The 14321-nt window shown below is 31.8% G+C and overlaps 1 protein-coding gene across 2 annotated transcripts in view; it reads left to right on the top strand.

Annotated features, from left to right (window-relative positions):
- Nucleotides 1-11100, top strand: part of LOC132723019 (RNA exonuclease 4-like) — a 32571-nt gene extending 21471 nt beyond the window's left edge. The window contains exons 1-8 of one of the 2 annotated variants that reach the window (XM_060707673.1): nucleotides 2204-2366; nucleotides 3995-4635; nucleotides 6011-6141; nucleotides 7153-7296; nucleotides 7993-8183; nucleotides 8904-8992; nucleotides 9481-9630; nucleotides 10248-11100. In XM_060707673.1, coding sequence (XP_060563656.1) covers nucleotides 3997-4635; nucleotides 6011-6141; nucleotides 7153-7296; nucleotides 7993-8183; nucleotides 8904-8992; nucleotides 9481-9630; nucleotides 10248-10361 — 1458 coding nt within the window. In that variant the 5' untranslated portion in view covers nucleotides 2204-2366; nucleotides 3995-3996 and the 3' untranslated portion in view covers nucleotides 10362-11100. Of the gene's footprint in view, nucleotides 1-2203; nucleotides 2367-3994; nucleotides 4636-6010; nucleotides 6142-7152; nucleotides 7297-7992; nucleotides 8184-8903; nucleotides 8993-9480; nucleotides 9631-10247 lie in introns of those variants that run through there. The other variant, XM_060707672.1, reaches the window with a different exon arrangement.
- Nucleotides 11101-14321: the final 3221 nt, after the last annotated feature.

The raw sequence follows: 14321 nt of genomic DNA, 5'->3' as shown, positions 1-14321 counted from the left end.
AATTTACCAGATTTAAATTCGTTTTAAAGGCTTGTCTTCATGGATGTCCATGTGTTTTAATGAACTATTTTTGGGAGTCTTTGTTGAATGAAAATATCAATGAAACCAAGTACAAAATGAAAAACAGACACACACAGAACCGATATGCATGTACTTATAAGTGCTGTGAAAGAAAAAAAATGTTTAAAGATAAAACGATGGTTAAATCCATCCTTTTTATAGTAGCATATCCGCCTTCATTTAAAAGATTTTCTAACGTTGTTTGCATACAAAACATGTTAGTTAATAGCCTCTCATTTCTCTGTGTTTTCTAGAAAATATGCAATAATAAAAGTCTTACCTATGTTTAATTGGATAAACCTTTTGACCTTATTCTATAACTAACACCCAAAATATTAGAGGGAAATAAATCTTACATGACCTCCTTGATAACAAATTCTGATAAATTCGTCATCAGATTTAAGATTTTGAATCGGAAGACTGTATCATATGTTTATGTAGTTTATACTGAAGACATAATATTATATCACATATTTTGAAATTAAGTAAAATAGTTTTCTTACGAATACATGTACTTTATTCCCATGTTAATTAATTATACTACATAAATACAAATTAAAGTTTTACAATATACATTTAGGCCTACTCTGTAAACTACATGTATTTTCATTTGAAAAATCTCATTCTGAAAAGACTACAAAGGTGTGCTCCAAAAAAAAAAAAAAACATTAACAAAACGCAACAGCTAAAAACAATGCAATATGTGCTTCACATTGCCTAGTCTCAATATTTCGACTGCAAGACCGACCGATTTTATAATCTGATTTTTCATAGAATAATATGATGTCTGGCGCGCCATCATCAATATAATAAAAAGCCCTAAATTTAAAGCGCACAATTTGTTGGGCTACACATTGCCTTGATTGTAGGGGCCTGATGGTAAGCATGATTATCGTTAGGCCAAAGCTAGATCCTGAGATATTGTTTATTATATATATATATATATATATATATATATATATATATATATATATATATATATATATATATATATATATATATATATATATATATATATATATATAGTAATTAAGTGATTAATTTAATATATCCAATGTCAATACCATTAACTTACGTACGTGTATGTAGATCAACATGCAATTATACAGGGAATCCAAACACAAATAACACTAAGGATGACAATTTGAAAATATTTTTCAGCACATGTCTACTGTAAAGAAAATATTATTGAAGTTTCTTGAACTTATCAATTAATTTTCCAATTAAGCTTATTCTACCGCAAAATCTTATTTTCTGGCGAGAACGCAGACACAGTCCAGACCACAGGCACGAGTATCGGACCTGGGAAGAAAATATGGCCACATTAATAAAAAACCTACATGTATGTGTTCATCTTTAATGTGTCAAAATAAAAAAAAAGTGAAAAATGAGCCCCCTTAAAAATATACTATAAGTTAAGGAATACTTAATTTATAAAATAGGGCAAGTACAAAGATCAGCTGCTAGATACATTTTTAATGATTATGACTATACAAGTAGTGTCTCAAAAATGATAAATGATCTAAATAAAAATTATTGGCAAACCCTTGAACAGCGTCGAAACATCAGTGCTGTAACCTACTTGTATAGCATCCAAAACAACATTGTTTTTGTTGACCACCAACACCTTACTCAAACAAGAAATCTGAACTACTTGATACCCTACTCAAGGACACAATATCATCAAAATTCTTTCTTTCCTAGGAGCATATACGTCTTTGGAATAGCCTTCCTCTAACTGTTCAGTCTAGCCCCAGTTTAAACATCTTTACTGAGAGGCTTTACCCATTCTATAAATTCTAAATTGCACACTATGTTTTTTAAATTAATAGTCTTGTAGTACTTTTATTCTTTTAACTTTTTAATTTGCATGTAAATAATTTCTGTTATTAACAGTTCCCTGACAACGCGCCTGCTAGTCATAATCAGAATTGATTGTTAAGCAGTATAATGTAGATGTATATGTATATTTTTAAGGGGGGCTCATTTTTCACTCCTTTTTTTTATTTTGACACATTTAAGATGAACACAGAGGTTTTTTTATCAATGTGGTCATATTTTCTTCCCAGGTCCGATACTCATGCCTGTGGTCCAAACGTAATGTATAGTGGTGTTAAACCTTTCAAAACATTTCCTACAAAGATTAAAAATTACGCATTAAAAATCAACATGGCTGCTCCCACGTTGGAACAATTTGTCTAATTTAATTTTGTGTTTAATACTGTTTTTACAACTAATTTCCATACTTAATATGTGGAAATAAAACAAAAATAATCAAGAAGTAACCCTGAGACACTCGAATAACGGTATTTTGTTTTAATGTAACTTTTTTTTATCAATTTCTCATTGCATTAACTTGATATATATTCGGATAGGTAGACTTTAGTAACGTATGAGTTTCCAAAAAATGTTATGTTTGACAGTGTTCCAATTTAGCTTTGTAAGTTTGTTTGAAAAAGGGGAAAGTGGGCGCACATGCCTTGAGTCTTGAGATACTTTTTTAAAGGGCGGGGGGAGGGGGGCATCTGTCAAACAGTCAAAGTTAGAACTACAGTCAAACGACTTTTAGTTGTTTAATATAAAATTACAAATGTAGGAAAAGTCTTATGATCGAATGGGGAAGTCTGCTGAAAAAATCGGTTGATTTTTCCATTTCGGTATTTTATGCACCACTTCCATTTTCACTCAAAGTTTATTAATCTGTTAATAGTCCAAAAAGTTGTGATTGTTCCGTATCGGAATATTATCATTCAGTTACATTGAAAATGGCGGCGCAACTAGAACTGACACTGTAAGTTTCATTGATAGATATAGAATTCTAATATGAAATTAGGCAAAGCCCATGAATGGGGAAATCGCTTAAAAAAATCATTTTTCCGTTTTAAAGACCTGTGTCATTTGGTATTTCATGCACTGCTTCCATTTTCACTCGGAATACTCGATAATTATTATTAATCAGAAAAGTTGCAATTTTTCGTAATAGGAATACTCCACCTATTATCATTGAGTACACTGAAAATGGCGGCGCCCGACTAGAACTGACACTGAAAATTTTATTGATAGGTATAGAATTCTATTTATTCTTTAATTATTTTTTATTTACACATGCAGTCTATAGCCGGGCAAGCCAATGCCCGGCACCACAAAGCTTTCCCGGCCTTTGACTTCCCCTTATAAATTCTTTAATTTTTTTAATTGATTTTCTTTTAGATATACACGTTTAGTCTAGTTGGGCAAGGCAAAGCCCGAGCCCGCTTAAAGGCCCAGACTTTGACTTCCCAGTTATACCTCTCGATTACAAGACAGACACTCAACCACGATGCTATAGGGTTGAACCAATTGCAAGCTGTTGGAAATGGCCTATACACCTGTAATCGCTACACTTCCCCCCAGTTTTTTTGAAAGGCAAATTTACACAGTCCAAAATTTTAATACAAAGGTTGAATCCTTATCACTGTCCATGAGTGAAAACCGTATGCTCTGACATGTCAAATGTAATTTACCTATAAAAATCCTCTTAGGAGACATGCTAAATGCACAGTCCCATCTTTCTGTCTGTAATTGATTGCTAGTCAATTCTTCATGCCTGCAAATGAAACGCTATAAGCAGTGTCATTAGTTTTTTACCTTGTGGCAATTATTGTAAACCTGAAAAATCCTCCATATTTTTATGGCCAATTTAGGGCTGAAAATCTGTTTCATTCGTCTTTACATCTTTGTCCGAGCTAACCCTTTGTTATATAGCAACTACATATTTAATTGCAATAAACATTCAGCTTATAAATATGTTTAGCTAATGAATTGGTCTTTAGAGCAAACTTGGTATAATTTTTCAAATGAGCAATCTCCCTCCAAGGAAGCAGACACTTCTTTTGTTTTTCAACTGTATTTTTTTAATTACATGTCTGGATGGTTTTTTTTGTGTTTTTTTCAGAAATGTCTATAAAACAAGAGAAAATGACCAAAACTAGCACCAAAAACCAGGTTTTGCACAAAAGGAAGGAAAAGCAACTGAATTTCAAAAAAGGAAATAAAGTTGATCAAAAAGCACACATAAAAAGTAAAGTAAAGAGCCCATTGCCTACAAACAATAAGTCACCTTCTAACCTTATTGGAAAAGGGGAAAATATTGGAAAACGAACAAATGAAGTGATGAATGATAAATTAAAGAAACTGAAGGATAGGAAGAAGTTTAAACGTATGAAAGCATTAAAAAAGTTAGAGAAGGCAGAGAAATTTGACAATGTTGCAAAAAATTCTAAAAGTGTTCCTGGCTTAAAGCATACAGATGAATTGAAAAAGAATGTTAAGAAACTGAAAACCAAAGATATGGACCAAAAAGGTGAAATAAAATCTAAAATAAAAACTTCTAGTGATGATAAAAAGATTTTGAGTCATGAAAAAAAGAAACTGAAACGTTTGAAATGGAAGCAAAAGCAAATGGGTTTGAAATTGGCGAGAAAAGGTTTGGTAAATACGCAACAACATAAATTGATAAAGACGGAAATTGGTGAAAAAGTTGAGCTTCCAAAGACTGCAGATGGAGCCACGGCTAACTGGAAAAAACTACAAGAAGTAAGTACTGTGCACTGCAGGGAACGTGTTACTGTATTACAAGTGCTTTTCAGTTACAGTATAGAATTTTCAAGATGGCGGATTATTTGCGCATCCATTATTTGCGGAAAGACAGGTAGATTATTTTTATTTCGGTCCATACTACAAGTACATGTAGTTTAGTAATAGTGTTGTATGGACAGAAATAAAAATCACCTTCCTGTGTACCTGCAAATACATATAATCCTCTATCTTGAAAATTCTATACAGTAACAGGAAAATGTGATACAGTAACATGTTCCCTACAGCAGTGAGCAGTGTAGTCCCACATGAAACTTTTAAGCCTAATCTTTTAAGATTTGCCTTTATTATATATTTGAACACATTCTTATTTCAAGGACAAACTACACAGACTAGCTTGACTGTATACTGCCATCATAGCCAATTCATTATCAATTCTAGAATCATAGACAATCCATATTGAAAGAATACTGTAGAAGATAAGATGTTTTTTGAAAATGGTTAGAGATTACTTATTAACCCTTTCCAAGCCAAATATCTTAAATGGACTGGTCCATTTTACAATCTGGACAAGACAGTCATTTTTACAGAAAATTCAAAGTAAATACTGACTAAAAACTGAATAGTGCAGACCATGATGAGATGTCAAGAACATGCTGGTAGATCTTGGTCTGCACTGGTTGCATGGGTATATTCAAATGGCGCTGGTAGACGAAGGGTTGAAGAACTAATTTTTAGTTTGACTATTTGAAGGATAGGACAAGCTATACCCAGGCATAAGCGTCACACTTGGTTAAGTTTTGCGTACAAGTTGACATCTTTAAAATTACTGAAGGCAGGAAGTTCCCTTGTTTAAAACATAATCCCAATTAACTTAATAAACAAGGAATCTGACATGCACCAAAGGGATGTGTTGAAACTTCATACACTTATTTGAAAGCATAATAAAAGGTCACTATCCAAGGCCTATAACTCTAAAATTGATTTGGACAGAATTATGGCCCATTTTGAACTTGGAAAATTCTACTTTATTTAGGCTCTTGTTTTACTATCTAGCACTGAGACTAGTAAAGCAGGCCGTCTTACCGATGGCTCTTGTCAGTTTTATAACTAAATACATGTATTAATAAAATAACTGATTTTGTATAAGAAATATAGATATTTTAATATTATTCTGTTAAATGAAATAGTGATATCATTCTGTTAAGATGAATGATCTATAACTGCAAAATGTTGAAAATACAACACATTTCTAGATAGATTTTACAGTTTATCCAAAATTTTCAACTGTTTATCCAAAACTTTCATTGCATTTCGTTGTTATTTGTAGAATGACCTTAGCTTGAGTTTATTTATTATTGTTAATTATATTCAGACAATGTCAGCTGGAAAGGGTGAATCAAGAAAGAGGAAAATACCAGAAAACCGTCTCCGAAATCCCAAATACCAGAAAAAAGAAGAGAAACAAGGTGAAGATGATTCAAAAGAAAAGGAAAACTCTGATGAGTAAGTGAAATGTATTGAAACTAATAACACAAAACAGGTGGTCTTTTTGTGTAGCCTCTACAGATTATCGGCGACAAATATAGATACTTAGGGGGCTATGGGAACAATGGGTTACAGTAAATTCTCGTTGATGCTATTCATTCAATAAGCTCTTATGTTGCTACTTATTCTCTTATGTGGCTAAAAGAACGAAAGAGAGAACAAAAGAATAGCCACTTAAATACATGTACCAAACTTTGAGCGTGTCTGTCCGTCTTACAAAACTTGTCCAGACTTCTTCTCAGAAACTGCTGGAGCAATTTAATCCAAACTATACAGGAATAATCAGTACCAAGTCTAGTTGTGCATATCATCGGCTTTTTATGGTTCAATGATTTTTTTCCCAGAGTTATGGACCTTTAATGGCTTTAATTTTAGAATTTGTCCAGACTACTTCTGTTATACCACTAATGCAATTTCAATAAAGCTTTACAGGATTGATCGGTAGCTCAATTTCTTGTGCATATAATTACACAGGTTTTTAGGTGGAATGATTTTTTGTCCTGTTATGGCTATCATGAGGTGACACATGATCACTTATGGCTCTTGTTTGAAACATTTAATAACTGATATTGAGTCATAATCGCAATGGAAAATAGTATCTTTTATTTCTATATATTTTGGTACAAAAATGTCTTATTTATTAAAACATTTGTGCCAAAAGTGGCTATTATTGTGAAATGATTGAACTGTTTTCATCAACAGAGAAATATAATGTTTTGTACTTGTAATTTAAGCAAACACTCCACATCTGAACCTCTAATTTTGACCAAAACATCCATCCCAAATCATAAAAAGTATGGTTGTGATTTAAGAACTTTAGAAGAGATGAATTTAGACCTTGGTATTGCTACTATTAAAACCTAATGTTTTGGTAAAAGTTGTTTGAGTCAGCAATGCTTTTTAGTTGTAAACAAAACTTATTTTAATTCTAATAGTATGTACTGTGAATCAAAATATACTTTTTTATAGGGAGACAGATATTTGGTTTGATGATGTGGATGAGATTTTACTAGATAAGAAACCTGGGTCTCTCAAACAAGCAACTGTTACCCAAGGGAGTGATGGTGAGATGAAAGAGGAAAATCCACTCATAAAACCTGGAGCATTCAAGGGGTAAGATCTTTGTTATATTTGTAAATCTTAAAGGAATAGGAAGGGATATTCTGTTGCCTGTGTTATTATATTGATATTTGTCTTTTAAAAAGGGGTATCATGAAAGTATTTCTTTTGAAATCTACTGTATAAAAGGGAAAAGCAAGTGTTTAAGACATTATTTATTTACGCAAGAGTAATTACCCGGGTGCCAGCAATTTGATGATTTTTTACTCTTGTGAGACTTGCAAGATCGAGATTATTTGCCAATAAATAGGGTGTTTGCTCTAAAGGATGTTTTTTGGAGTTTTCATATTCTAACAACATGCCAAGTTTAAAGAAATTCTATAGAGCAGTTTTAATTTTGCCTATAAGTCTATATGAATACTTGTGTAAAAACATTCTTAATTCAGTATTGAATGGCAAAGTTCACTATCTATTGATACCAGCAGAAATATTTAAGACAAAAATGTTAATTTGAGAATGACTTCATCATTGAATGGAAATTTTAAAAATTAATCTCTGACACTTATCATTACCAGATTGATATCATATACATTTATAATAGTCTACCTTCAAGGACAATTCTAATTTCAAGATGGCTCACTTATAACAGAAATTGCAAAATGTATAAAAAATTTATTGTATATAAAGAAATGTATTATATGTACTTTAAAAAAAAAATCGAGGCTTTTAGATGATAATGCGTAATTGCAGAGTGACTAAGATAGTATGTATGGATTGTGAGATGGTAGGAGTCGGAGATGGGTCTGAGAACATGCTTGCACGCGTGTCCATAGTTAACCAGTATGGTGAACCAGTTTATGATAAATTTGTAAAACCAAAAGAAGAAGTTACGGATTATAGGACATTTGTTAGTGGTGTGAGACCAGAAGATCTTAAAAATGGTAAGTTTAACCTAATTACTTGAAAATCAAACTAAAGCTCAATGTTTAATTCAATTCAATATATTTTCGGCTCATATTAAAGCAGCAATCTTCTGGACTCATGCTAATTTTCATAAAAATGTATTTAAAGTACAGTGATGTGAAGAGAACAAAGAAAATAATTTACACATACAATCCACGTAAATTACCAAAAAGAGGTCAATATATGCAAACATAGTCCTTTTGCAATAGTCATACAGTAGAAATGTAATGATGGATCAACTATATCAGTTATTAATCGTACATAACATGTAAATTACTACTTGAATCTTTAATCATTTTACTTTTCTTTAAGTCTTAGCAAATTGTTCTCAAGTTTGATTTTCTTGAAATATTTGGCTCATCTGGAGGCATGTATATTTTAAAATGCATGGTTTTAATGTGATCAGTACAGTAGAACTATGAATTGATTCAACCCTTACTGGCCTGCTGGTGGCTACATAATCTCCTCTTACAACCAGTGCTGACCCAGACTGCCCAGCACATCTGTGTCAATTGATGATGATTTACACAGTCTGCTCTTGAGTCAGTACATATTTTGGAACTTTTACCTATCATGTTGAATGGAATTGTCCAGGCACTGAATTTTCTGCCCCTTGGACATCTCTTGTTTGAAGATATAACAGTTCAGTGTTGCTGGATATGGTATATATTTTTGATCAATTTTGGATTGTTTTTCAGCCGAGAATTTCGAGCAGGTGCAAAAGGAAGTGGCTGACATTTTGAAAGGAAAAACTTTAGTAGGACATGCAATACAAAATGATTTGAAGGTTAGTTTCTTACATCAAAATGTACATTGTATGTTATTCATAATTTTACTTAGTTAGTAAATTGGCTTCACTGGCAATGAATATGAATTCTCACCTCGCAATGTGCTGGCTCAACTTTGACAGCCAATCAGAGGGTCTGTTGTTTAACCAAGGTATAAGAGGCAACCAATCAGAGGGTCTGTTGTTTAACCAAGGTATAAGACCCAGTCAGATGGTCTGTTTTTTAAGACATAATACACTAAGGGGGCACCTTGTTATGCAGAATATGGATGTTTTTAAAAGAGTATATAAATGGCAGGTTGTGTTATTAGTCAGTTTCAAAACTGAATCTCACCACATTTGTACTAAGCTGTTGTTTTTAATTTCATCACCTGGCAGTTTACTGAAGTAAGATTGTTCCAGTACTTAAGAAGACCTGATATATTAATTTAGCATTATATTTGGATTTTTTTCTTAATTTAATTTCTTATTTTTATTTCTAAATATAGGTGTTGTACTTGAAACATCCTAGAAAGCGTATAAGAGACACATCTCAATATAAACGATTCCGTCAGCTATCTGGTGGTCGTACTCCATCACTGAAGAAATTGTCAGAGAAAATTCTTGCTGTCAAAGTTCAAGAAGGAGAACATAATTCAGTAAGTGTGTTTAATCATCTATTTTGATTCATGTCAATTATTTTGTAAATGGACTAATGTGCATTGATCTCAAGGTGAACTCTGGGCTGTTTCCAGCTAATTTGGGAAAAGGCCCCTGACGTAAATTGGGAAATATTATTTGACACTTTTGAAATGTTTTAAAGTTAAAACGTTTTTAACATCTATCATATAATCAACTTTTAAGTTTGTTTTTTGAATGCTCATATAACCTGTCACCTCTTTTTTTTTAAGTTTATAAAGTCAAAACAGGGATTGTTAGAATTTTTTTTTTCTTAAATTGGGAAAAAAGAGGCTATTTTGGATTGGGAAGGGGCCTTAATTGAGCCCCTAATGATAGGGAGAATATGCCCGGTAACTATATAAATTCATGTTAAGAGACTTCAGGCAGGCCTGGCTCTATACTGCAGACAAAGGTTAATTACTCACTGTTTCTCATTTTTAACTGGACATCTCAGAAAACTATGCACTTCTTTTAAATGTGACCCAAAAAAATACAACATATAAAACTGTTTGACCACAGAACAAAATAGTATGTATATATGTTTAACACTAATTAGATATTTTAATGTATTTATTTTATCTCTTTTAATTTACAGATTCAGGATGCCCAAGCAACAATGAGGTTATATACAATGCACAGGAAACAATGGGAGAATGATATACTCAGTAAAAAGAAAGAGCACAAGAAAAAGAAGAAAGGAAATACTTGATTATTGATGAATGTTTGTGGTGACGGTTATACACAGTGATAAACAAAAATCTATTGTGATACACATGTTTTCTTATATACAGAATTTGAGAAAGCAAAGGGGGCTTAAGGAGAGAAAATTTTAAGGAGAGAAAAAAAGGGTTAAAAGAATGACAAAGTTTTATTGAAGAAGTTAGATTACATGCAATGATTTTAAAAATGTGTTGAATACAGTTTTCCCTGTGACAAATGATTATCTATGAAAAAAACAAACATTATTTTTTGACATACAAGCATCTTGGAACTAGTAACTGTTAAATGTATTACAGGTCATGTAAAAATTTACATCTGGAGAATTTTTTCATATTTGCATTCTTTTAACAATGAATGGATTATACTTGAAGATTAATTTATAATCAATAATAGAACATTTACTGTTATAAATACAAATACAGTTTATTATATAGTCGTTAATACTGAAAACAAGAGTTGTAACTCTCAGTTTTCAAACCAATGAAACTTTCCTATAACAATTATATTCCGTGAATGAAACATGGTTGTAATAGAAAAATGATTTTGACTTTCACCGGTTATTGACAATGAACGACTGTGGTTCTTGTAAGATGTTTGCATGTGGAAACTTGCCATATGGCCTACTTTAAAACTGTTCATGCCATTATACTTTGAAAAAGAATCGTTTGTTACAAGATAGATTTGTATGTTAAAGATATACATGACTTGATTATTATTCTTAAACTGAATGTTTGGTTGTTTTTTTATGCTGATTTTAAGTAATTTTTAGCTTGTCTGTTTCAAAGAAAAAAGCCAAGCCATTATGATCGCTTCGTTGTTGTGCAATATCCTTAATGTAACCCATTATTCAAACATTTTAAAAGGTATCAAAATGAAATTTAGCATACTTGCTTATCATGCTTAGGAACAGCTGTGAGACAAGGGACAAAATTCTGAGAGCATGTGTTATGCCCCTGTTTAACTTAGAATTTTTAACAGATTTGCATCAACATGGCTTGAAGTGATCTTGTTTAAATCCTAGCGGTAAGTCCACCTAACCAGCTTTCCTGGATTTCTAACCGGTAATAACCAATTTCTTCTCAAGTGACTTACCACTTATCCCAATTTCTGAATCAGCCTTGAGAGACAAATAACCATTAAACACAATGTCCGACATTGTCAGAGAAATTTTAAAGAAGTGTCACATTTAGGAATCAGGGGTGCGTTTCACTAACGTACTTGTGTTATCGTAACTTGAGTTTGATCGTAATTTTTGTGCGTAAGCAGAACTTGCATATTTATTTGCATTTCACTAAACTTTCTTAACTACGGATTTGCTTAGGTTTAAACGAAGTTGCGCTCTCTTAATACTGGCGTAAATTGCACGTTCTGTTTAGTGAAACGCAACTAACATAAATGTCCAAATTTACGTAAAAAAGATATGCAAAACTTACAAAATGTAAGTGAAACCCTTGCTAGGTTTCTTGCTCAAAGGTGATAATCAGGTTTATATGTAAAAAGTCAGGATATGTTAGTGAATATAGATATAAAGTTGTATTTTGTAGAATTTTGTTTTATATGGATATTGAAATAACTGTGCATTTATGTATGGCACACTAAGATGCTGATTCACATCCAAGATCCATATTTATCACACTTACTTTGAATACTTGTTTAGTTGTTACAGTCTACAACTGTGTTGTTCATGAACGGAAAATAAAGTAACTTGCCACAAATGTGTGCAACATTAAGAAGTCATGTAAAGCACATGACCATCTTGAATGTCAAGGCCATAGATGAATATCAAATGTCATGATATGATAAGGAAAAAATGTTGTGTCCAGTCTATTACTTCCTCAGTATGGATGGATTTGAAACAATTTTGCCACATTCAAGAGTCAAGATTTTAGCTCAAAGGTCAAGGTCACAATATGACTTCAAACAAATTACTTAAAAGTGTGTAAATTGTTGTGTCAAGTAAATAATCAATTCTGTCATTCTTTGGTGAATTTTTAAATAACTACATAAATATTAGACAACTTGAAGTGCACAACAGCCAGTTCAACAGTCCAAAGGTCAAGGTCACACTTGGATGCAAAGACTTGATATGGTCATGTCCTGTTCATATCTTTGTCATTCATTGACAGATTTTTAAATTACTTAACATAAATATGGGGTACTTTAAAATTATATGTGTGATGAGTGAGAACTACTTATCTTTAAGAACATATGGTTCATTGATAATCATATCTGTCCATCAATTTAAGTCATTCATAGATCAATATTTATACTAAGCTAGGCATAAATTTATGGCACATCAAAATGACTTGTCGCTGACAAATGTCTACAGCTAGCTAGGGCCATACATGTACTTGGATGTGAAAAGTACATTTATGGTTGTATTTGGTAATTTCTATGTCATTCATGCATGCTTTTTGAAATATTTGGGCATAGTTACTAAGAATACTAGTATAAAAAGTGGCATCTGTGGCTGAGTGATTATGGTCCTTTACATCAAACCACTTGCTCCTTCTTGGTGTGGGTTTGAATCCCAACATGGATTTTAGATTCTTTCATGTGACAAATCTATACAGCTAACTTACGGAATATCAGTGATTTTACTCAGGTGCCTGTTTGTGCCTGAAATAATTCACAGGACACCTGAGGTTTTCCTCTGCCAGTAAAGGTTATAGCTTGAAAGTCGCCATATGGTCTATACTGTGTTGGTGCGATATAAAACTGAAGAAAAGAAAACAAAGTGTTGGTTGATGTTTTCTTTACGTATGTAACACTCTTTTTATAGTAACCATGCTTTCATTATTAGTGAAGGGTCATGGTTTCAAGGGCATATCTCTTTTTCCAATTATATGTTCTTGTTAATATTTATGATACTTATATAATTTATATCCAATCTCTCAGTATGTGGAACAAAGGCCAGAATAAATAAAATCTGGTAAGTTAGAAAGAAAAATAGAGACTATGTTCAGGAAGTAGAATATTTTTATTTAATTCTTTTGTCAAGACAGATACAATCATAAAGTCATACAAACACAGTGTCATATAATACTGTTATTATATAAAAATTATTATACCTTGTTATGTAGAAAAAATAGACACATTTCAGAATCAACTGAAAAAATAAAACATTACACAATGATTATCATGTATATATATTTAAAAAAAACAGCATTAACTGAGTATTGATAGATTTAGAACAGCAAAAAAATATGTATGTAAATAAAAATAAACAAAAACAAATTATGACAGTTTGGGATATAAAATTGATTAAGATTGTCTCTAGTCTTTAAATCTTTATTTTCTAGGAAAAAATATGGATCCATAAGTAATGTTTTGATATATGTTTCGAATAAGTTAAAATTTGCTTTGAAAATTTAATTCTTTAAAAAATTAACTCATACTTTAGTTTTACAAAAAAAGTCATGGCATTTCCATATCAACTACCTTGTACATTAAAAGGGTACTCATACAATATACCGATTTCATTTTAAAATCCATATTTACTTTCGTCAGACATTTTTCTTTTGCATGTTTCATATACATTTTGTATTTATTCCGGTCTTAAAAAAGCTATATGAAAATCCATATTTGTTTAGAAACTTTTTCTAGTTCTATAGTTGACTGGCTTTGTAAAAGAAAATGAATTTCAGCAAATAATTTGTAAATTTATCTAAACAAACTAGTATAATGTCATGAAGGTGGATTGGTCAGTAATGACAAATCATGAGAAAAGTGTACAACATATCTGTATATGTAAAGCAACCCGTCTAAGGGTCGTGTGTAGCATGGATGTATACGTAAAGCTACTCCTTTCACAAAAGATGGGTTTTTAATTGTTTATTATTCCACTTGATATTTCATAGCTCTACCTCCATTTTGGAAGGGGTGGGGGGTGGGGGGCTGATATGTCCCGAAATAACTGTAAAGGATTGTTTAAATTTCATTAAAAAAA

The sequence above is a fragment of the Ruditapes philippinarum genome, unplaced genomic scaffold (assembly GCF_026571515.1).
Source record: "Ruditapes philippinarum isolate M1 unplaced genomic scaffold, ASM2657151v2 ctg71_1_1_1_1, whole genome shotgun sequence".
Classification (NCBI taxonomy): domain Eukaryota; kingdom Metazoa; phylum Mollusca; class Bivalvia; order Venerida; family Veneridae; genus Ruditapes; species Ruditapes philippinarum.
The sequence above is the reverse complement of the archived record's forward strand: the minus strand, read 5'-3'. Positions and strand labels throughout refer to the sequence as shown.